The sequence below is a fragment of the Plecotus auritus genome (genome assembly GCF_963455305.1).
Source record: "Plecotus auritus genome assembly, chromosome: 3".
Classification (NCBI taxonomy): Eukaryota; Metazoa; Chordata; class Mammalia; order Chiroptera; family Vespertilionidae; genus Plecotus; species Plecotus auritus.
This window is the reverse complement of record NC_137772.1, coordinates 217,437,832-217,462,491: the sequence shown is the minus strand read 5'-3', so window position 1 is coordinate 217,462,491 and position 24,660 is coordinate 217,437,832. Positions and strand designations below refer to the sequence as shown.

The 24,660-nt window shown below is 50.9% G+C and overlaps 1 protein-coding gene across 4 annotated transcripts in view; it reads left to right on the top strand.

The window, feature by feature from the left end:
- LARGE1 (LARGE xylosyl- and glucuronyltransferase 1) overlaps window positions 1–24,660 on the top strand; it is a 448,143-nt gene that overhangs the window by 196,921 nt on the left and 226,562 nt on the right. For all 4 annotated transcript variants that reach the window (XM_080661445.1, XM_080661444.1, XM_080661446.1 and 1 more), the window contains exons 3-4: window positions 10,135–10,436; window positions 24,406–24,488. In XM_080661445.1, the coding sequence (XP_080517571.1) occupies window positions 10,135–10,436; window positions 24,406–24,488 (385 nt within the window). The remainder of the gene's footprint in view (window positions 1–10,134; window positions 10,437–24,405; window positions 24,489–24,660) is intronic.

Sequence of the window (24,660 nt, the reverse complement as noted above, 5' to 3'; positions counted from 1 at the left end):
AAAGTGAGCCCTATGTTTTTGTGCAATGGGAACAATAGTGACCCCATTTGCCCTCAGAGGGAGCAGAAGGTTTTGGAGGTAGGAGTCCAGGGCTCTCCTTCAGATGTGGGGACAGCACGTAACCCCTGAGTCATCCTCTCCACAGTGTGGCAGGCACCTAGGAGTGCCCCGTGTTCTTGACACTGTGAGACACTTGGGAAGCAAAGGGGATGCCCCACGGCCCCTGCCTTCACCTGTAGAGTATCTGCCTTGAGCAGGTGTGGAGGGGATGGTAGGCACAGGGTGAAGCTGCATGCTCAATCAGCTGCTACCACCCCCAAATCCATGTGGTAGGAGGTTGCAGGGGCCCCAGGGACAGCCAGAGAAATGGAGGGGCACTCACCCCGAGTGGAATAGAGGACGGTTCCTAGAAGGAATGTTCAGGGAGATAGTCATAAGTCAAAGGGAATTCAGCAGGTGACTAAGCCTGCAAAGGAAACAATACAGACACTTAATCCTTATTCCAACTGCCAGTCATGCCACCCAGGAATTGAGTACAGGGCTTGTCCCCTGTAAGGAAATGCTGGTGGGTGAGGCTCATTGGTTCTGTGGGGTATTCTCCAGGGCCAGAAGGTGGATTTGGGAAGGCCCAGGAGATTTCCACAGCAATTCCAGCAAGTCCAGCAAGGCTGGAACCGGCGTTCCTCTGGATAGAGCAGCTTCATCACCCCCCTCCCAACCCAGCCTCTGAGGCCAGTCCCACCAGGAAGGTCTCAGATGGGCCTTCATCCTGCGAGGGGCTCTTCTCTTCAGGACCAGGAATTGGGATCTGGTCCTGGCCCCCCCCCCCACCCCCACTATCAAGGCATCTCGCATCCTCTGTGTGGGTCTGCGCTCCCTACACCTTCTTATGTCGCCCGGAAAAACCCTACCCTGGCTTTGCCTCTATGTAGTCCAACTGTTAAAGGTCCTTCGTTTTATTCTTCTTGCTTTCCTGATACTGTTGGAACCACCTTATAAAAAATTGCCATCCTCCCCCGAGTAGGACTTGGAAGAAAATAACCATCTGTCAAAAGTAGAGACGGTAGGTTTTGTGTAAATAGGTATCAGTACAATATTTTACCCAAACATCTATCTTGCTCGTGGTAAGGTCTTATCTTTGTCAAGTGCCCATCCTGATAAAGCCTGATTGCTGTCAAGCCGCGCTCCTGATAAAATCTCTCCCCTCCCTTCTCCCTCCCAAATCACACCCGCTAAAACTTCATTCTTCATTTCTGATTTTCCCTGAGGAAGAGTTTGGATTTGTCAGGAAAGGGTGAAAAGAGGATTGATAAGGGTTTTTATTTTCTTTGTGTGTGTGTGTGTGTGTGTTTTCTTCATTTCAATATAGATAGTGATGGGACTTGGAATATAATTTAAGTCAGTCACACTGACAGAGGGGGTTGGAGGCTGTGAAGAAAGGACAGAAGAGAGAGAGAAGGGGGGCAGTCGTTTCTAGGCAGGGGGGACGCTCAGGCAGGCTTCTGCCCGTTCCCTCTTGTCTTTAATTTACAATTGAGCTGAGGTTGATAACGCTGATTTAGGTGACGCGGCAGTTTGCAGGAAAGGGATGCTATTGGAGGCATCACTCACATTGACAAAAATACTCACTTCCTCTTCTTTGTGAAATGTGCTAGAATATTCTTTCTCACAGTGGCTCATGCTTCTGGTTGGCTCCTTAGCCACTGCTAACTTTAACCGATGCAAATAAACAACCCTCCTTGCCTTGGATAACTGTGTCTTTCTACTGATCTCTCTTCCAGCTCCTTGCTTTCAGCAGCTCATCGGTTCTCCCTGCAGCTTGAGCCCTGCAGGCCAAGGTCGGGAGCTCCTGCTGACGTGATATCCCTGAGGGTCAGGCGAGCAGTGGGAGGTTGGGTGAAGGCCCGTGGCTGGTCTCAAAGCCTGGACGGTAGTGGAGAAAGGGATGTCAGCGGGCCCAGGAAATGCCATGCACATCGATTCAGTTCTCCTTGGCACCAGACCCCCTGAAACAGCAGAGGTGGGAGGAAGGGGTTTTCCTCTGTGTTGATCCTCACTCCCATGCAGCCTGGAGACCTTTGCTCAGGTTTGGCACATGTGGAGTTTCAGGTGCAGGGGCGGATAAGCAGAATGATTACTGTCACGGCGGACATGCCGTGTGAAGACCACTCTCCAGGCTTCTAGTCATGTTTTGCGTTCAGCTTTGCTCTACGGCCCCAGGGCATCCTCCAACAGAGAAGGCCATCATTGTCAGAGTGCTATATGGTAGCGCCCCCTCTTGGGAGAGCAAAGTACCATGGGTCGTGTCCTTTGCGTCCAGGGAAAGGCCCATGTATGGTGTGAGGCATTCATTGTTTTGGGTCCTTTAAAAAATACACACACACACACACACACACACACACACACACACATATTTATATATATATATACTAGAGGCCCGATGCACAAAGATTTGTGCAAGAATGGTTCCCTCCCATGGCTGCTGGCACTGCCTTCACTCTGGCCCTGAGCCACCTTTCTGCCTTCCCATGCTGCCCAGAGGCCCAGAGTGGCTGGGGTGGTACAGAATGCCTGCATCATCGCCATGGCAACAACGCAAGCATCCTGCCCATCCCCAGCCGCTCAGCACCTGCGTATGCAAAGTAACCCACCATCTTTGTTGGGTTAATTTGCATACTCACTCCTGATTGGCTGGTGGGCATCACGAAGGTACGGTCAATTAGCATGTTACTCTTTTATTAGGTAGGTTTGTGTATATATATATATGTGTGTGTGTGTATATACACACACACACACACACACACACACATATATATTGATTTCAGAGAAGAAGGGAGAGGTAGAGAGAGATAGAAACATCAATGATGTGAGAGAATCATGGATCGGCTGTCCCTTGCATGCCCCCCAGTGGAGATCAAGCCCAAAACCCAGGCATGTGCCCTTGACCAGAATTGAACCTGGGACCCTCCAGTCCGTGGGCTGATGCTCTATCCACTGAGCCAAACTAGCCAGAACTTGGATCCTTTTTATGAGTCCCTTCCTCCCTTCCATGGGCCAGCATTTCATTCTGATATTCCACCCCTGAAATAAGACAGTGTAGACCAAGCATCTCAAACTTGCGGCCGGCAGTCCACATGCCTTGTTTCGGCACGCGGCCTGCTGGACACAAGTTTGACATGCTTGGTCTAGACCAGGGGTGGGCAAACTTTTTGACTCGAGGGCCACAATGGGTTCTTAAACTGGACCGGAGGGCCGGAACAAAAGCGTGGATGGAGTGTTTGTGTGAACTAATATAAATTCAAAGTAAAGGAGTGGAGGGGAGAGCAAGAGAACCGGATAGAACAGCCGGATCCGGCCCACAGGCCGTAGTTTGCCCACGGCTGGTCTAGATGAATTTGGAGAGGGTAAAGGAGCGGAATGGATAATACTTCCCATTAGAAAACAGTCACCAAAATCCCTTTTGGTCAGTGAATATGGTTACCAAAATGACAATTTGTGGTTTATTGATTCACATATTTAGAATAGGATAGTTTTCAATACCTTCTGTCTGACAAATGTAAAATAAAACCTTAAAACCTTGCTAAAGAATGTGGCTCTCATGTGGCTCTCTTGATTTGAATAAGATTTTTAGTTTAAAAAAATCAGACCTTATTAAAATTTTTTACGGAAAAATATGATTCTCCCTAGCACATATGATTTGCTACTTTGGGCCATATTAGTGGGATTTTATAAGGGCTATGAGTATTTTATACAAAATAATACAGTTATTGCTAACATTAAAAAAAAATTATCACTGGAAACATACTTAAAAAATCTTCCATCTTGAGTGCTGCCAGAGAGACAATTAAGGAGAAATTCTGGAATATTTCTGTGTATGATTCTACTGTCAGGGGCCATGTTGAGGCCCTGGGTGAGCATGCCCAGTTCATGCTTTGCATAGGATAAAATCATCGTTCTTGTTTCGCTTTTAGTTTTGATGACTCTATCAATTAAGGGTAGTGGGTCCAACTGTTGCATCTACACTAATAAAAGAGAAAGATGCAAATTGACCATACCTTCAGGACACCCACAAGCCAATCAGGAGTGAGTATGCAAATTAACCCATCAAAGATGGTGGGTTAATTTGCATACGCAGGCACTGAGTGGCCAGGGGCAAGGCGGGATGCACCAGTAGCTCCTAGCCTCTGGGCAGCATGGGAAGGTGGAAAGGAGGCTCTGGGCCAGAGTGAAGGTGGTGTAGCAGCCAGGGGAAGGAAGGCCCATTCTTTTTTTTTTTCTTTAAATATATTTTATTGATTTTTTACAGAGAGGAAGGGAGAGGGACAGAGAGTTAGAAACATTGATGAGAGAGAAACATCGATCAGCTGCCTCTTGCACACCCCCCACTGGGGATGTGCCTGCAACCCAGGTACATGCCCTTGACCGGAATCGAACCTGGGACCCTTCAGTCCACAGACCGACGCTATATCCACTGAGCCAAACCGGTCAGGGCAGGAAGGCCCATTCTTGCACAAATCTTCGTGCATCGGGCCTCTAGTATATATAGAATACGGTGCAAGATGCTGTGCCGGGGAAATGCTGCCTTTTTAAGCTCAACCAGCGGGGACCAATGTGAGAGCTGGTGGCCATGCAAAAAGTGATGGGAGTTAAGGAGCTAAAGGGGCAGAGGGTGGTCAAACATCATTGGGATGTGAATGGGTTGTGCTCTCACACACTGGTTGATTCTCCAGATTTGGAGGGAATAAGTCTCACATTTTCTGGGATGCATTGTGTTGTTACACTCCCATAATTTACTAAATGGCCTAGTGATCTAAGATAAGAATTCAGCTCCACTGTCCAGTTGTTCAATTATATAAAAAAAATAGAGCACTACCTGGCCGGTGTCGCTCAGTGGTTGAGCATCGACCCATGAACCCGGAGGTTGTGTTCAATTCCTGGTCAGGGCACATGCCCCAGGTTGTGGGCTTGATCCCCAGTGTGGGTCGTGCAGGAGGCAGCCGATCAGTGATTCTCTCTCATCATTGATGTTTCTATCTCTCTCTCCCTCTCCCTTCCTCTCTCTGAAATCAATAAAAGCATCTTTACAAAATAAAGCACTATATACATTATCTTCTGCTGAGTGATGATGTGAATGCTACTAACCAAAGTCTTTCTGCCCATGCTTAGACTTCTTGGATATCTATCCAACAGAAATAGGAAAGATTCAGTTACTGTATTGTGAGAACAGTAGTTCCAAGACCGACTGTTTCCAACTTTCGGAACTTAGGATATTTGGCAAAAATAATAATAATAATTTGAAGCTTTGAAATCATTGAATCTCGTGTTTCAAGGGGCAAAACACTGACCTCATTGCTCATTAGGGTACATTTCAGCACTTACAGCCAAAACCCAGCTAGAGACACGGCACACTGGCACTAAGAATGTCGTCACCTGCTTGACTTAATGAAGCTCTGTACTACAAGGCTCTAGAAAACAATTTCGTGGAGGAAAAAGTCAAATCCCATTTCTCCTATTAGGAGGAAGCAAACCTCGGTGTCCTCCCCTGCCTGGTGTTTGCAGATTCTCTCTCAGAGCTTGTGAGGATTCAACGCTCTTCTTACTATTGTTCATCTTCACCAGAAGATCTCCGAGGCCTTTGCTGGAACGCCGGGTTGCTTCGGATGCCAAAGTCAGCTTCCAGAAAATCCCGTTGGAGGATTTTGGGGGGAAGCATTCCCTGGTGTCCCCCACAGTGAGCAGCCCTTGTGTGGCATCCCTGTCGCTTCCTCCCAGCAAGGCTGGCTCCAGCTTCTGGGACGTAGGACAATGGCTCCACCTGGACCCTGGGCACAGCACGAGGGCTGCCTTTCCAACACGACTTCCCCTCTGCGAGGCCTGGCGTTTATTATTCTGTGTGTCTTCATTGGTGATGAATGTACAGAGTTTGAGAGCAAAGTTTGGTTCAAGCCATTTGGGGTCAAAGAAGGGTCCATAGAAATGGGCACAGGATGTTGAGAGCATTTCCCCTCCAGTATCCCTGGAATTGTAGTTGCCCAGGTGCTTGCATAATTATCCTTTATTTGTGGCTAATTATCAAAGAACTAGAGGATCAGTGCACGGTGGGGTCCCTCGTCCTGGCCTGCAGGGATCGGGCCGAAACCTGTTCTCCAACATCCCCCGAAGGGTCCGGATTGGGAGAGAGCGATTCTTGGGTGATGCACCCTGGAATCGGGCTCCTTCCTCTCTGTTTCTGGGTGCGTCACCAGAGAACCGCAGCTGCCAAGTCACTGCAGCTCCACAGCTCCTGCGTTGAGCATCTGCCCCCTGGTGGTCAGTGTGCGTTATAGCTACCGGTCAGAGCTTCTGCCCTCTGGTGGTCATTGCGTGTCAGAGCTACTGGCCAGCCTGTCGCTTAGGCTTTTATATATATATACTAGGGGCCCAGTGCATAAATTCGTGAACCTTGAAAGCGTGAGGCTGTGGTAGGCACAGGGGCAGGTCTTGGCCCATCCTCTGTGCCCCTGCCTTGCCCCTCCTCCCACAGCCCCTAGTCCCATGTCTGCTGGCAGCCCCGCTGACGTCACCAGCCCCACTAGCACCCGCTGATGGCACGGAGGGATTGGGGCCAGCTCCAGCAGCGGGTGCAAGTGGCAGCTGCTGCCCTGTTCACCCCTCAGGAGCAGCGGGAGGTGGAGAAGCCCTCAGGCAATTGGGGCCTGCAGCCGCTGCTCACCTGCTGTTGTTGTGATCGGGACCAGCACCAGGCACCAGCAGTGGGTGCGAGCAGGGCCACCGCTGGCTGCGGGTGTGAGCAGGGTCAGCGGTGGCAGCGGGTGTGAGCAGGTCTGGCATTGGCAGCAGGTGAGAGCGCGGGGTGGGACCACGCCGCATGGGAGCAAAGAATTTTCAGTAACTACTAGAGGCTCGCCCCGATGACAGCGACTGGTGCCCCCGCTCACCTGCTCCAGCATCCCATCGCAGCCAACACCCGCCATGTTCCGCACACACCCCCTGGTGGTCAGCGCACATCATAGCGACCGGTTGTTCGCTTGTTCTGCCGTTCGGGCTATTTGCATATTAGCCTTTTATTATATAGGATAATCAAAGAATTGAAATGTGCTTCCCATAAACATGTCAAATGTGGGGCTTTCTGGAGAGGATCAGGGGAGGCCCCCGTGGGAAACCTGCCTGACTTCCCTATCGTCCTGGGTGAACTCTGACCCACCTAAGGCTGAAGGCAGGATGGTGTCAGAGGAAGCCCTGGTTTGCTGGCTACTCCTCCCATAGACCACTCAGAACAGCGTGGTGTTCAGAAAATCTACCACTATATCATTATCAGCTCATCTTACCGGTGATACCACGACCCACACTGGGAAGCAGTTGGAGGCATTACTTTATACTGAGTGACTCCCAGGGACAGGGCTCGGTGCTTGCATTTTGGGATCTTACTTAAGCCTTCCGTCCTCCTTGTAAGGTTGGCATTTCTGCTCCTGTTTCACAGAAGGGAACACTGACACTGGGAGCATTTAATTAACCCCTCCAAAGAACCCACTCACAGTTCCCGTTTGTCGTTCATTTTGTGGGCTCCCAGAGATTCTTGGGTTCCTGCCCAAAATGTTCCCCAAGACCTTGTGCCCGAGAGCACCTGTACCTCTCACTCACCTCGGATCTAATCACGCTGCACCACTGTGGGAACACGGCTTACGCTTTTAGGGTATCAGTGTCCTCATCCATAATGGGGTCACCAATTGCCACCTGCCTGGGCCGTGATGACCTAAGACATCCTCAGCGTGAACTGCCCGAGTAGGCGCAGACACACAGCCGGCGCCACGCTGCCCACTGCCAGGCTCGATGCCCCTCTCCCACCCCTGCCCCAAGGGTGGATGTCGGCTGAGAAAACACAATTGCTGTTGGCTGCTTATTCTTTTTCATTCTCGGTGGAACTGATTTGATTTGACCAAACAGGGAGACCGGTTTCAAAAGCCTGGGTCACCGCTTGTAATTGGCCAGCTCAGCGACAGTGCCACCCTCATTGACCTGTGGCTTCACGTCCCCGCACACGCACCCTGGCCTTTGATTTGTAGTGCCAGGTGGTGTCATTCTGCGCGTCCTATTTGCTGCCTGGATGGGAGAGGAGCAGGCGCTCAGGAGTTTAACACCGAGGTGATTCAGAGGGAAAAAGGGAGCCGTGTTTGTGAAGGCCCAGAGGTACATCAAAAGGCCCTGGCACAGGCGGTGCCAAAGGCGGCCCGGGGAACCGCAGGGTGTGCTTGCCTCTTCCTTTGATCCTCAAGTTTTCTGAGTCACGCCGACTTCCTGGGACAGTTTGGAAGCTCAGTGGGGCCTGGAGAGGAAGAAGAAAACCTCGAAGGATGAAAAAAGAGGCGTGTTTTTCTGGCAGGCGGCTGAGAGAGGGTAATTGCTGGAGACGCGATGGTTGCTGGGGAGTCTCTGAGGCAGCCCTGGTGGAGCTGCGTCCAGGATTTCGGGGGTGTGGGCACAGGAGTGACACCTTTCCCTGTGTCTTGTGTTGCTGGGGCTCCTGGGTGGTAGGCATGCGTTGAGCCTACTGTGCACAGGGTGGTTTGCTAAGTATCTTTGGGAGATGGGGTTTTACATTAATAATGTGTGTTTTTTTAATGTTTTTTATTGATTTTTTTTTTTTTTTAGAGACAGAGGTAGGGAGAGGGAGAGGGAGATAGAAACATCAACATCCATGAGAGAGAAACAGTGATTGGCTGCCTCCTGCAAGCCCCCTATTGGGGATCAAGCCCACAACCTGAGCATGGGCCCTGACTGGGAATCGAGCTGGTGACCTCTTGGTTCATGGGTCAGTGCTCAACCACGCAGCCACACTGGCCAGGCATAATGTTACTTTTCATTAGTGACTCTCTATCTAGCCTATTATGAAACTGCACTTAAGTAGAAAGTGTAGCCCTGGCCGGTTTGGCTCAGTGGATAGAGCATCCGTCTGCAGACTGGAGGGTCCCAGGTTCGATTCCAATCATGGGCATGTACCTTGGTTGCGGGCACATCCCCAGTAGGGGGTGTGCAGGAGGCAGCTGATCGATATTTCTCTCTCATTGATGTTTCTAACTCTCTATCCCTCTCCCTTCCTCTCTGTAAAAAATCAATAAAAAATATTTTTTAAAAAAAAGGAAAGTGTACAGGCTCGGCCATCAGGAAGATCTGGTTACGCATTCTGACATCGCTGCGTCCTGGTTGTGTGGCTTTGAAAGCCCTATTTATCTTCTCTGTGTATGATTGTTAAATGGAGTGTTGCTGGCACTCCGTGGAATGGTAACTGCTTTTCTGGGAAAACTTTGAGATTGATTACAGTCCTACTTTCTTCTTCCTTGTTGACCTTAATTATTTTACTCTTGGCACGGATACATGCATCCACCCTTCCAGCATTTATTGGATATTATGATAATGTTACCACAAAGATAAGTAGTATAGTAAGGCTCGGTCTTTGTTCTTAGTGATTTCCTAATCTTGACAGAAAATATTTGATAAAATAATTTACCAAATACAATATGACAGGTACATTTTTATAGTGCTTATGTACAAAAACACTTTTGGGACATGTTGAAGGATATTTTGCCTGCAATTTGAAAGTTTCCCCTGGGAAGTGATGCTTCTGAAATAGGGTTTTGAAGGATGCATAGGAGTTCACCCAGGAAGAATGAAGTAAACTTAATCATTATTAATATTTCTTCTCTCCCCCCCTTCCTTTTTTGCCTACTTCCACGTCCTCCTACTCCTCACCTCCCTTTTTCTTCCCATTCTCTTCCTTCTCCATTCTTTCTCCTCCTTCATATTCATAAGGCTTTATTGATAACAAGAGTGTCTAGCTAGTAACGTGTCAAGTAGGGGAAAGAAGACAGTGCATTTAATTAGGAAAAATTATATTATGATTGTCTTCTCTAAACAGCATGTTAGTTTTTATCACCGTAATAAGTCATTCTGTTCTCAACTTTGTTCCCAGCTCCGTCTGGATGCATTTATTTGTAACCCACTTTCCATCTGTTTTCTCTTGTAAATGGGATTGTGAGAAGAACTTCGCGATGTAGTAATGCATGTCTGGGGTACGTGGAGGGGCTGGGGTGTGTTTCACTCTGAGTTAACTCTTCCCTGGTCTTTCTGCACCCACAGATGGGAAGCCCGTGTCGCTGTCTCCGCTGGAGTCCCAGCCGCACAGTCCCCGGTACTCGGCCCCTGGCCAGCGGGAGCGCGAGAGCCTGGAGGTGCGGGTGCGTGAGGTGGAGGAGGAGAACCGAGCCCTCCGCAGGCAGCTCAGCCTGGCCCAGGGCAGGGCCCCAGCCCATCGCCGTGGCAACCACTCCAAGACCTACTCCATGGAAGAGGGTACTGGGGACAGCGAGAACCTTCGAGCTGGCATTGTGGCGGGCAACAGCTCCGAGTGTGGGCAGCAGCCAGTCGTGGAGAAGTGTGAGGTAAAGAGCACCTAGAACCCTCCAAGGCCCAACTGCCCCCACCCCTTGCAAATGCTGGCCTAGAAGCACCACCAGATGCCTGGTCAGGGCTGGCGCTCTTGACTCAGACCTGGGTGTGAATCTGACTGGCCACGAACTCTGCTGTTGGTCTGACAAACCGTTAGCCTCTGAGCCTCAGTTTTTCCATCTGAAAAATGGGGATAAGAAAGCCTACAGCCCTAGCTGGTTTGGCTCAGTGGATAGAGCATCGGCCTGCGGACTGAAGGGTCCTGGGTTCGATTCTGGTCAAGGGCACATGCCCGGGTTGCTGGCTCAATCCCCAGTAGGGGGCATGCAAGAGGCAGCCAATCAATGATTCTCATCATTGATGTTTCTCTCTCTCTCACTGCCTTCCTTTCTGAAATCAATAAAAATATATTTAAAAAGAAAAAAAGAAAGCCTACACTACAAAGATATCAAAAGGCACAAACTGATGGAAGCCAGCTCTCCTTTCTTCGCAGTTCATTTGGATCTGCTCAAGGCTTATACACCTGGTTGTCATCCGAGGGCCCCCTGTTACTTAGACCAGTGGTCGCCAACCTTTCGAACCTCATGGACCACTAGTGGTCCGCGGACCACCGGTTGGCAACTGCTGACTTAGACTACAGTGTAAGTGGTGTACCCGGGGTGGTGGCCCTGTTAGGCAGCTCCCTCAGGTCTCATTCTCACTTTAGAAACAGCAAGTACAATTCAGAACCAGAGACTTATTGCTCATCTAAGGCAGTGGTTTGAACTTCCATAGCTTTATGTCACTTTCCCCCTTTTAGGGTATGCTTTATTTCTTAGTACCTCTCGAGACATTTGGGAAACGTACCCTCTTCCTATCACCCCTCACCCCGCTCATTCATACAGCCATGCTTATTGTGTGTACTGAATACATACACATACTTTCACTCTCATTCGCTCATTTCCTGCTGCTTCTAGTTCCCATGGACAGGAATTAGAGTTTCCCTGTTAAGAGCAAGACCTTTGGAGACACACAGAAGCCCGAGTTCATTTCCCAGCTCTGCTGGTTTCTGCTGAGAGTACTTGAGCAAGTTACCTAACTTCTTTGAACTTCAGATGTCTCATCAATAAATCTGAAAAATAATGCCTGCCTGTGCTATATAGAAGTAGAGAAATTTCTATGAAATAGCAAAATGACAAAAATAGAGGCAAACTAAATTTAGTAAGTCATATTTTTAATTTAAATTCTGTATTGATTAAAGTACTGCATACATCTCCAGATGCAGAGTCGTTGTTCCTTAGAAGTAGGTCCCAAGATATGAGTATTAAAAGAATTTATTCAGGTGATTCTGAGATAGTGGACACTGTTTAGAAATCACTACTTGAAGGCACAGATGCATGATGTGATTCTCTGTATCCCTGTGCTCTCTGCAAGGTGATGTAGGAATACAGGAATTGGGCCTTGAGGTTGCTGATGATTCCTGTAACGTATTTTGTAGTTTTTTGACTTGCGCCTGAGAATTAGATTATATTTGTTCTCCTCTTTCTTTGTGTTAATTAGTAATGTTACTTCTTACACACTTAAAAAGTGATTTTTGGCAGAATTTGTCTGTGATGAGCCCCTGGTCCTGTTCAGATCTTCCATAGATGAATCTGAAAGTCTTGATCTCCTGGCATCTTATTCCAAAGTAATTTCCTCTGGGTACACATTTACCTTGAGATGCTGGCTTCATACCCATCAGCAGTATACTTCCTCTGTCTCCATGGCTTGGTGTCTATAAATTTTAGTGAAAAAGCCGTAGTAGAAGCAAATGAAAATGTCAGTCAATGGAGTCAAAATAGAAGCCTCCCTTCATCTAACACGTGGTGGTTACAAGTGCTAAAGCAAGTCTTTTTTAAAAACATATTTTTATTGATTTCAGAGAGGGAAGAAGAGGGAGAGAGAGATAGAAACAACAATGATGAGAGAGAATCATTGATTGGCTGCCTCCTGCACGCCCCCTACTGGGGATTGAGCCTGCAACCCGGGCATGTGCCCTTGACCGGAATCAAACTCAGCACCCTTCAGTCCGCAGGCCGACGCTCTATCCACTGAGCCAAACGGGCCAGGGCTGAAGCTAGTCTTGACACGCTGTCAGATGCAGGCCCCTATAACCAAGGACGTCACCCTCATCTCCTGTTGGTCTGAAACTTCTCTAGAGAATGACAAGTATTTCTGACAACGCCTCTGTAATGATGCCCAGGCTGTCAGCTGAGATTATCTGATGATAGAAACGGGGCCCTCACCGGTCCTGTGCCTCTGATCATTTCCTAGTCATGTGGTTTGCAGCTGGCTGCCCATGTGATCACTGCATTTCTGCTGTCAGGGCAGGGCTGCCCTGGCGAGGGGCTGGTTCTTTGTGCCTTGAGACTTGGAGCAGAATGTTTCTCTTTGATCTTCACTTGTGCCTAAGTGTGTACAGATATGTATATTTTTCTTGCATTTCTGGTCTACTTTGAGCGTCAGCTATGGAGCAGCAGAACAATCACTGGACCCGGAGTCAGAGTTCCTAACCAGGAATGTTTGCTTTGCCACTCACTAGTCATGTGACTTTGAACAATCCGGGTGCTTCGTAGAGTCTGCTTCATCACTATAAAATGAGACTATGTTTCCCAAGTGCAATTGTGGTAGCAGGTGGGAAACTAACTCTGAGTGTCACGTATATACTTACTGGAGGCCCGGTGCACGACATTCATGCACTGGGGAGTGCGGGGAGGCGGGTTCCTCAGCCCGGCCTGCGCCCTTTAGCAGTCCGGCAGCCCTCAGAGGAATGCCTGACTGACGGACGGAGAGGGCCTAAGCTGCAGTCAGACATCCCTAGGGCTGCTGCAGAGAGGTGAGAGAGGCTCCCGCCACCACCCCTGCGCTCGCTAGCCATCAGCCCAGCTTGTGGCTGAGCGGCACTCCCCCTGTGGGAGCGCACTGACCACCAGGGGGCAGCTCCTGCATTGAGCATCTGCCCCCTGGTGGTTAGTGCACGTCATAGCGACTGGTCATTCCGCCATTAGGTCAATTTGCATATTACCCTTTTATTATATAGGATGGCAGATACTGATATTCCAGTTTCCTAGTAAATCCCCTAAAATGCAGTGGCTTCAAACACCTGTGGTTTTATTACCTCTGGTAGTTTGTGTGGGTCCAGGCCTTGGGAATTGCTTAGCTGAGCAGTTCTGGTTAGGGGCCTTACATCCAAGTTGTTATTTTGTGGCTGGAGCTGGAGTAGTGCAGGCCTGGCGCAGTGGGGGCTGGCTGGCTGGCCTGGCATCGCTGCTTTTTCCTGTTGGAGACTCTGGCCCCTCCCTGTGGTCTTTCTGCAGGGGCTAGTTGGGCTTCCTCACCACGTGGCAGCTACAGGGCAGTGGGCTGTTTTCCTGGCGGCGGAACTACAAGCACTCCAGTGAGCAAGCCAGAGCGAAGCACCTTATGACCTGGCTCAGGAGTCACCTAGTGTCCGCTCTGCTGGTAGTGTTGAAACATGCACAAAAGCCCACCCAGTTTCAAGGGAGTGGAAACACACACCGGTCTCTCAATGGGAGGGATGTCTAAACATATGTGGATATACTTTCAACAGCAACTGTTGGCATTGTCGTTATGGAAAGTCAGGCGAATGGTACTGCCTGATGTCAGACCACCTTTAAGGAAGGATCTCTTTCCTGTTCTCTGTGCTTTGAACTTGATTTCTTGGTAGCAGTGTACTAGTGATACAAGCGAACGTTTACCAGGCACTGCTAAATGTTACCAGACACTACACTTCCATAACATATCTCATGTCGTCCCCACAACATACTCTCTAACTTTTAAATATTAGAAAGCTAAAGGAGAACTAATTATTTCAAAGTCACACTGCCAGGAGGAGGTGGAGCTGGCATTAAAGCTAAGCTGTTTGCTTCCAGAATCTGTGCTGTGACCCACAGTATTAAATGCTCTGTGCCTGATCGCCCCTGGGACCCACCCTGTCCTCAGCCTCAGAGGCCCAGTCCTTGCTCTGTGCTTGGCAGGTGCCTCGCCTCAGAAGGCTTCAGGGTGACAAGTTAACAATGTGGGGGTCTGCTTTCACATTGGGGGCCGTGCAACCTCACGGGGGTTCTCCTTTCTCAGTGGGTCTAAGCAAGGATGTGTCTGTTCCTTTGAAAGAAGTTGGGTTGTTTTAAATTGCCTTCCAGATTGCGGCTGCCTTTGTTAGCTACCATTTTGCTATAGGCATTGCGTTTATAACACTTGTCACCTCTCACCTGCGTTTACTGGGCCCCTAACCAACCCACAGTATTTTGAGCTGTTTGATCTAGTTCCGTGTTTTTGCTCCATCTTCCAGGGTTTTTATATAATACTAGAAGCCCGATGCACGAAGATTCATGCAAGAATGGGCCTTCCTTTCCCTGGCTGCCAGCACCACCTTTCCACTCCGGCCCTGGAGCCACCTCTTCCCACTCTGGCCCTGGAGCCTCCTCTTCCCTCTCCGGCTCTGCTTTCCCACGCTGCCCAGAGGCCCTGAGGGTCTGGGGCGGTGCGGAACGCTTGTGTCGTATATGTATGACACTCATACAGCCCTGCCCTGCCCCCGGCCGCTCGGCGCCTGTGTATGCAAATTAACCTGCCATCTTTGTTGGGTTAATTTGCATACTCACTCCTGATTGGCTGGTAGGTGTCGCGAAGGCACTGTCAATTTGCATATTTCTCTTTTATTAGTGTAGATCCCAGCAGTGGAGAGGGGTGTGCCTGCAATCTTCCCGTGTACCACGTGACTATGGGAAGACACTGGCACAGCCTGTGGACTCACATTTTATTAGCTTCATGCGTCGCCTTTGGGGCTCCTTCGAGGATGTAGATCCACTAAAATATCTTCCCTAAATGTCAGGCCTTGACATTAAGGAATGTTGTAGATGGAGGAGCCCCGTCAGATTTCTTAGGCAGTGATTTTCAAGGAGTCCTGGCTCCCGTCACATCTGAGGTGCCTTCCCTGAGTCTAATATTTATTGCTTCATAGCATGTTATCCCCAACACCTAACGGCTTAAACAGTAAGCATTTATTATCTCGTGCAGCTTCTGAAAATGAGCAATCTGGCAGCAGTGTACAGGGTTGGGACTCTAGCTCTCACACGAGGTGGCAGTGAGATGACCGGCTGGGGCTGCGGCCATCTGTGGGCTTGCTTGGGGCTGGAGGCTGCGTGCCCAGGATGGCACACTGGCCTGGCTGGGGCCGCAGTTCCATAGGACTCCTCCACTGAACTGCTTGAGTGTTCTCTCCACACGGCAGCTAGCTTCCCCGGTAAGTGATTCCGTGGAGCAAGGCAGGAACCACAGTCTCTTGGATGCCCTAGCCTTGGACCTTATGTACCACGGCTCCTGCCAAGTTCTGCTGGCCCCACACATCAGCCCCGAGAGTATAGGAGAGTTCCCACCGGCCGTGACTACCAGCTGGCCAGGGGCTGTGAGGACAACCTTGGAGGCTGCCTAGCACACGATGTCCGTAGCAAGGGGCCCGTCTCTGGCAGCCTCCTGTCTGAGCCTCCTGAACAGGCCTGCCTCGATCTGCTCCAGATAGTGCATTCTCTTACAAAATTAATTTTTGAGGATGTACCGACAACAAAAACAGAGAAGCCGAAACTGAAGTGGAGAACAAGAAGAGTTCTGTCCTTATTTTCCCTAGTTGTCATTGTGGCCCAGATGATGAGTGATTCGGTGGCTCATCTCCTCATTCCATGCCTCCTGCCCCCTCCTATGTGAAGGGGGTAAAGGCAGCACCCGCATGGGGCAGAGCAGAGGGAACTGGGCAAATCTGCACGCTTTCCTTTCAACAGCGGGGCAGAGACTGTCCCAGGTCTTCCTTGAAGGGGGTGGGAGTGAGGGTGGAAGGGAGAAACTGAGGCCTGACTTTTGAGGACACTTAAGGTTCCAGGCCTTGAAGCTAGAGCCTTCTCATACTATAAACTTGTTGATAATAACAATTAATGATAATGGCAGCTGGTACATACCTACTACTTACAGGGTGCCTGGCTCTAAGCCCTCTACATGAATCATCTCTCTCTGTCCAGCAGCCCTGGACGTTGACATATTATTACCCCTTGTTTATAGGTGAGGAAGCTGAGGTTCCACCAGGTGGTATTGCATCTTCCAAGACGGGGAGGAGTTTGGCAGGGAAGGTGATGCACCAGGGCATCCTCCCCTGAGGGCACATTACGGAAATAAGGAGGCTTAGCTGGTCCTCCAGCGGGCTCAGAGCAGGAGCGCCATGGGTGGCGGGGCGGGCTGTGGGTGGTAATGATCCCAAGCACATCTGCTTTCATGCACTGTGGGTTAGTGTTCGACCCTGCACTTTACATATGTTAGCTCAGGGAAGCATTTTCCCCATCCTCATTTTATCAGCGGGAAGGTTTAGGCTTGTCAGGGCCACATAGCTAAAAAGCACAGGCCCACGCTGGGAACATCTTTTGGTTTTTGATTGTGGGACAGTGAAACCCCGTAACATGAAGTTTACCCTCTTAACCATTTTTAAGTGCACGGCTCCAGCCATGCTGAGTGTGTGCATGTTGTTGTAGCAGAGACCTTCAGAACTTTTTCACCTTGCTAAACAGAAAGTCTGCGCCCATTGAACAACTCTCCCTCTCCCCAGTCCCCGGCAACCACCATCGGCTCTCTGTCTGTGAATTTGTGTACTTTAGGGACCTCGTATAGTAGGAGGGATCATTCAGCATCTGTCCCTTTGTGACTGGCTCATTTTACTTCGTGTAATGTCCTCCATGTTCAGACATGCTGTAGCATGTGCAGGATTTTCTTCCTTTATTAAGGAAGAATGTTATTCCAGTGTGTGTGTGTGTGTGTGTGTGTGTGTGTACACACCATATTTTGTTTATTTCTTCATCTGACAATGGACACTTGGTTCGCTTCCACCTCTTAGCCATCATCAATAGTGCTGCTATGAACCTGGGTGTGCAAATATCTATTTGAGATCCTGCTTTCAGTTCTTTTGTATATATTTTTATTGATTTCAGAGAGGATGGGAGAGGGAGAAAGAGAAACATCAGTGATGAGACAGAATCATTGATCGGCTGCCTCCTGTTTGCCCCACACTGGGGATCGAGCCCACAACCTGGGCATATGCCCTGACCAGGAATTCAACTGTGACCACCTGGTTCATAGGTTGACGCTCAACCACTGAGCCACACTGGCTGGGCTGCTTTCAGTTCTTTTGGAGACCTACCTCTCTCTCTCTCTCTCTCTCTCTCTCTCTCTCTCTCTCTCCAGATGCGGGATTTCTGGATTATATGGTGATTCTATTTTTAATTTTTCTGGGAACCACCATACCCTTTTCCATAGCGGCTGCACCATTTTATAGTCTCCACTGCAGTGCACGGGGGTTCAGTTTCTCCACATTCTCGCCACAGGCTGTAAATCTTAATCAAGATAGCTCCCTCCACTGCAGAAGCAGGCTACACGCTGACCACAGAGGATTTTGAAAGAATGTGTTACCTGGCCCCGTCTCCCCTCCTCCTCTGCCTCCCTGACCCACGCACCTCCTGCTTGCTGTGCTGTGAAGCACCCGAGATGCACGTTTCTGCATGGACGGTCCCTGGAGGCGTGTCCAGTCTGTGGGGCCGGCACTGAGGATGCTGTGGGATTTACAGAATGTGGTCACCCCAGGAAGGGGCTGACCTCCAGGCAATTCCTGCAGGTGTGACAGCTCACGGCTGCCTGGGGACAGCCCTTCCAGCAACCCAGGCAGCACGTCCCTCATCGAAGGGGCATTTGGGCAGCGCCCCCCACACCTGGCTTATTGCATTCTAGACTGTTCTCTCTGCTTCCTCGCTTCCTCGCTTGCTCCCCTGCCCCCACCCACGCACACACACAGAAAATCTGTTCTCCGCTGGCATCTTGAGTGAGCCTTTAAAAAGAAAAGCCAGATCAGGCCATTTCTCAGCTGTGAGCCCTCCGGTGGCTTCTCTCCTCACACACTGGGAAAGGCAAGTTCTTAAAAATGACGGTGAGCGCGCAGGGTCAGCCCATGTGCCCCCTCTGGTCTCAGCTCACCATCCTCCTCACTGCCTCTCTCCCAGGCAGCCCCACCTTAACATCCACCCACACACGTCCTTTATCCCTTGCTTCATTTTCTTCCTGGACTTCCCATCCTCCAGCATTATATATATTTTTATTATTTATACAGGGTAACCCAAAAATGTATACATGCTCTGAATAATTACTAATTCCAACGGGTTAACTCTGCAAAGAAAGGAACGTCAATGGAGCTATCAGCTTTAAAGTGTATATACTAGTACATTTGGGGGGACACCCTATCTATTTGTTTGTCTGTCTGTTTTCTTTGTCCCCCAATGAGAATGCCAGCTCCCGTGGTGGTAGCAGGATGGAGTCGTGTGCTCACTGCTGTGCCCTCAGCTCCCACCATTGAGCCTGGCGCACAGTAGGTGCTCAGTCCTCATTTGCAGAGCGAGCGAATGTTTGGCGAATGTTTGGGTCAGGCCAGCCATCCAGAGGCCCCGTAGGTAGGAGCGTAGCATGCGGCTACCGCGGTGGATCAGTATCGGGGTATTTGGACAACACACTTGCCTGAATGTGGGTCTGCCCTCCCCATTAAACTTCTGTTGACCCCAGATCGTCTCACCCATTCATGTGCTTTCCCAGAAACGCTTGGGTTTCTGCTTCCCCGGGTCATGCTATTCTTCCTGACACAGCAGATCAATCCTAAGGCAGGCAGGAATGTGCAGGGTGGAGGAGGCCGATGGGCATTCCCTTCTGGCTCATTTATGGGGCCTTGACTCTGGGAGAGACACTCAGGTTGACCCCAGAGGCTTGGCCCATCCTGTCCCCACCCACACTGGGCCCTGTCGCCCCTGCAACTCGCCTGCCCCTTGCTGAGTCCCGGATGGCTTTGGCTTCCCCTACGGTTAACAGGTGTCTCCTTCTGATGTCTACGAGGTTGAAATAATTGTGTCTGTTGGGTCCATCATTCAGTATTTTGAGCAAATAAAATTCTATCGGTAGTTTCCCAAGGGAGGAGAGGCGCCCAGGAGGTTTGTAAGATGATTTTAAGTGCCCCATTAGTGATACTTTTTATTTTATTTTAATCGTTACATGTGTGCTTTACTGAGGCTGGGTAGTGTGGGATTCCGAACTCTACCCATTGGCCACCAACTGGCTGAGCCTGGGACCTTGGACAAGGTACTTAACTGCTCTGGGTCCCTCTTTCTTCATCTTGAATCGTGGAAAGCCCTAGTCCTGAGGAAAGCTCTGCCTAGAAGTTCTAAAGCCCTCCTTCTATAGAGGAGTCACTGAGGATCAGAGAGGCTCAGTAACTCGCCCAGGGTCACCCAGCTGGCCAGAGGCAGAGCTGGGGCGCCTTCCGGCTCTCCTGACTCCAGGGCTTTGTTCTTTGCACCGTGGAAGCCTCATCACTTTGCCTTTCCCTCGCCTGGGAGAGGAAGGCAGGTGGAGGATGGGTCCAGCCACCCTTACTGGTTTTGTATAAGTGAAGGAGGAAAGGTATTCGGAATGGGTTCTATGAACTCCCCTCGTACCTTCTCAACATAACTACAGCTAATGTCACTTGAGTTTTTAACAGAGACCTTTCTTTATTATTTTAATTTTTCTATTAATTTTTAGAGAGAGGAGTAGGAAGCGGGGGGTGGGGGGAGAGAGAGAGAGAGAGAGAGAGAGAGAGAGATGAAAGAGATAAACATCGATCAGCTGCCTCCTGCACGCCCCCTACTGGGGATCTGGCCCACAACTCAGGCATGTGCCCTGACCGGAATCCAATAGGCCACCTTGTGGTGCACTGGGTTACGCCCAACCAACTGATCCACGCCTGCCAGGGCACCTCAAAGTGCTTTAGACAGAGCAGTGACTTCTAAAGTGTGGTCCCTGGGCCATTAGCATCACCTGAATGCAGGCAACCCCCAGGCCCCCTGGCCAAGCCCCTGAATCGGGAGCTCTAGGGGAGGGCCCCGCTCTCTGTGCTAATAAGCCTCGCAGGGGTTCTGGCGCATGCTCGAGTTGAGGGCCACGGGCTCCAGGTCCTCAACAGCCCCTTGAGGGGAAGCAGCAGGATGTCCCTGAAATACAGAAGGGAGATGAAGACCAAGGTCCCCTTATGCTGCGTGGGCATCCAGTAAGCTGAGTAAGCAGCTCACCACATGCACCTTCTTGCACCCAAGCATCTGGTCCTCACAGCAGCCCAACGGGCGCCCATTTTTACATCCGTTTCGCAGATGAGCCAGTGAGGCTCAGGGACGTTAAGTGCCTGCTCCAAGGTCACATGGCAACGCAGCTTTGAGGTTGCAGCTCAAACCCAGGTCTCCTGACGCTCGTTGGTTTTCATCGCTCCCTCATCCCAGCCTCAGTCCCCAGCTGTGTGCGTCTCCGGCTGCCACGTGACAGCAGCTGCCTCCCCACCTGGCCCCTGCCCAGGAGGCTGCAGCTGCGGCCCAGAATCCGCACTGAGCCTAACTTTTCTTCGCAATGTTTAAACCGGTTTCCCCTCTCACTCCCACTCCTGCCGTTCCCCTGACAGGAGACGGTTTTCCCTAAATTGTGCCCCCAGGCAGAATGCCCTGCAGGGTGTGCCAGGCCTTCTGGGTCACTGCGGATGGATGGTGTTGCTAGGGCAACAGGGCTGGGCAGAGTGTTGATGACTTTTGCTAGGGCCACCGTTCGTTTGCCTCCATCCTGTAGTTTGGGCTGAATCTCTTTTGGGACAATGCTTATTTTCCCCGGCTGGCATACATGTGAAAACAGCCCTAGGGGATTTTTTTTCTGTCACATTGGAAACTCCAAAAAATGCGCTTGTCCTACCTGAGTTCTCCTGCGGGTCCTAAAAGTGACAGTGACAGAGCCCAGCAACATTGGGAGTGAGCCTAGCGCACAGCTGCAGCTCTCCTCCCTGCGTGTCCAGGTACACATTCACGGCGTGCAAGGTGGGCAGAGCTCCCTGTTCGGGTCAAGGCGGGTGAGCAGGAGCCTCCGTGGGCCTCCTTAGAGAAAGCCTTGTGGCCCATGTGTCTGCAGAGTTTGTTGAGCTCCTTAAACTTTATCCGTGCAATTATCCATCCCCAAACGTGGCCAGGGGTGCCCTCCTGCTTCATTTCACGTTAGGGATAAGCGCTGTATTTGTGACAGTTTCAGAGTCTTCCCCCCAGCCTCCAGGACAGAGGGATGTGCGGAAAGGGCACCAGAATTGGTCAGGAAACTTGGCTCATTCAAAAGGTGTGGAAGCCAGGCTGGTGTGGCTCAGTGGTTGAGCGTCGACCTATGAACCAGGAGGTCACAGTGCGATTCCTGGTCAGGGCATATGACCAGGTTGCAGGCTTGATCCCCAGTGTGGGGAGTGCAGGAGGCAGCTGATCAATGATTCTCTCTTCATTGATGTTTCCTTTTCTCTCTCCCTCTCTCCTTTCCACTCTTGGAAATCAATAAAAGTATTTTTTTTAAAAGGCCCTGACCGGTTTGGCTCAGTGGATAGAGCCTCAGGCTGTGGACTGAAAGGTCCTGGGTTTGATTCCAGTTGAGGGCATGTACCTTGGTTGCAGGCTTGATCCCCAGTGTGGGGCGTGCAGGAGGCAGCTGATCGATGTTTCTCTCTCATCGATGTGTCTAACTCTCTATCCCTCTCTCTTCCTTTCTGTAAAAATAGAGAGAGAGAGAGGGGTGGGGGAGGGAAGGGTGTGATGCAGGGCCAAAGGCATGGGCAGGGCAGAGGGAAACTGGCGAGCGGTACCCAGCTCCCTGGAGGGAGTCACTGCAACCCTTGGGGAGGGGTGGGAGGCGGGGGCCTTGTGAAACCAGCAAGAACTGGAGGAGTAGGAGGGGCCCCTGGCAGGAGCGAGGAATCTGACCTGTCCTTGCCGCCCTCCATTGACCAAATTCCTCCGGAACCAGCAGTTACAGGAGCCCTGTAATTTAGTCTATAGAGGCCGGGTTCCCCGGCACAGAGGAAGTTGGGGAAGGGTAGAGAGAGGGGGTCTGGAGAGGCAAATAAGAACATCACCCCCTCCCCGCCACCTATCCAGGCCTTGTGACATCTCTCGAGTTCAGGGAGGAAGGCTCCTAACCGCCTTCCTCTTCTTAAGGAGGGGTTTCTAGCGGCGGCTCTTTTGACCACTTGGGCAGGATCGTTCTTGGCCGTGAGGGCCGTCCTGTGCGTTGAGGGATGTTGAGCGGCATCCCTGCCCACCCCTGGGAGAGACGAGCACAATGACTCCAGACGTTGTCTAAAGGCTCCAGGGGCCAGGGCGTGAGCTAAGCGCTGTCGGGCCCGGAGGCTGTCTGCGGGATGGGCCTCTCCGTGAGCACGAGGAGCAGGTGTCGTGTGGGATGGTGAGCCCGACGGCGGGATTTCTGAGACAGTGAGGATCCTGACAAGGCTGAGGTCCAGCCTACGGCACTGAGAGCGGGTGGCCCGGGGGAGGGAAGGCCACTGCGACTGAAGAGGTCGTGGACGTGGTGTTGGATGCTTCACCCCGGGATGGTGAGGCTTCCCTTGCTGTGTCACAGGTGGGGTGTCATTGTTCGCAGAGCCCGAGTGGGAGGGGCCAGGGTATCAGGACTGTATTCTGCAGGGGCTGACCAGGGTACCGGGGAGCCTGGAGGCCATGCCACGGGAGGGAGGGCTGTGGGTAGTTCTGACCATGAAGAGGCACCCACGGAGCACCCTCCATTACTTAAGTGTTGGGTGCAAAGGGAACATACTTGTTCTGTGCTTCTCCCAGGACAGAGCGAGGCTGCAGGGGTCGGGAGGCTGGCGCCAGGCCAGGAAGGCTGTGCTTTAGTAGAAGAGACAACATGGAGAGGATGCACCTGCACCCTGGGAGCTGTGTTGAGAGAGCCTGGATGGCTGCCTGTAGGGGGTGCCCTGGAGACGGACTTTCCAATCTGGTCAAGTCCTGCCCATTTTATTATAGAAAAAGCTACCTGTAGGGCACCAGGCGGGAAACAGGAAAAGTTGCTGGCAGCAGAGGGTGCCGAGCCTGAGGGGCCAGCCCTGCCTGGTAGCAGGAGAGCTTGAAGAGATGAGTACCTCCCGCCTGGAGTTCGTGTACAGCACACCAAGGCGCTGAGGCGCCCTGCTTGGGAAGCTCGGTGCTCAAGGACATTTGTGCTGTGACGGGCATGCAGTGTGCCGAGCACTGTATTCTGCGTTTGGTGTTGTTCCTGCACCTGCTCCATGACGTTCTGCAGGACGTGCTATGCCTCTCATGTGACAGGGAGTCACCTGACACTACAACATTCGCAGGGTCACCTTGGGTTAAAGGACGGAGCCAGGATTCATTCATTCGCGTCTGGGGCCCACGCTCTTGACTCCTTAGGTCAGTGGTGGGCAAACTCATTAGTCAACAGAGCAGCAAACCGTGGCGGCTTGCGAGCCACTGTTTGCCAACCACTGCCTTAGGTGATATGGCCCATCGGGCTTCCTTCAATCCTGCCAGGCTTCGATTCTTTGAATGATATCCGAGCTGCCGTCCATACCGGCCCCTCTGCCCCTCTGCCATGTTATCAAGTTGACCCGAACCTGAGACATCTCGTGGGAACATTTCACAAGCTCTCGGAGCCACCCCTTCTCGGTCTGAGATCCCCGATGGCCAGCTCATCCTTTTGGGGCGTATTTTCTTTCCTCTCTCTGGTTGCCATCTGTCATCGTCTCCAGCTTGGGGGCAGGGAGCTCACTGTTTGTCTGTTTGAGCCAATGGCCATGTCTCTCATCCCCAAAATGTAATTGAAAAGAGCCTTAATGGTTTCCAAATGATGATAGCTCCATAAACCGATTAAAAAGGCTTAATAAAACTGTCTCGGGTTACTTTCCAGAGCTGCAGCCTGTGTTCTTTGTTTTCTGATGATCCCAACAACAAGTAAAGGCGATTTTTCTTAGTCGTGCGGTCGGAAGCCGCGGGAAGGCCCTTCTCCATGGGTCTAATGCTCGCCCTGTTTTTGTTTGCTTCCCAGACGATCCACGTTGCTATCGTCTGCGCGGGATACAACGCCAGCCGGGATGTCGTCACCTTGGTCAAATCTGTCCTGTTTCACAGGTGAGTGCGATGGCTACGTTCTGCAGGCGTGGCGATCCGCCTGTGTGTGTTTCTGGGGGGAAGGGTTAAATCCGAGCACCCTTTCATTAGACATTCAAGCTGCCATGAAGATTTAACTTTAGCCTGAGACCTTGGGGAGACTATCTATGTATATAAAAGTTTAATATGCTAA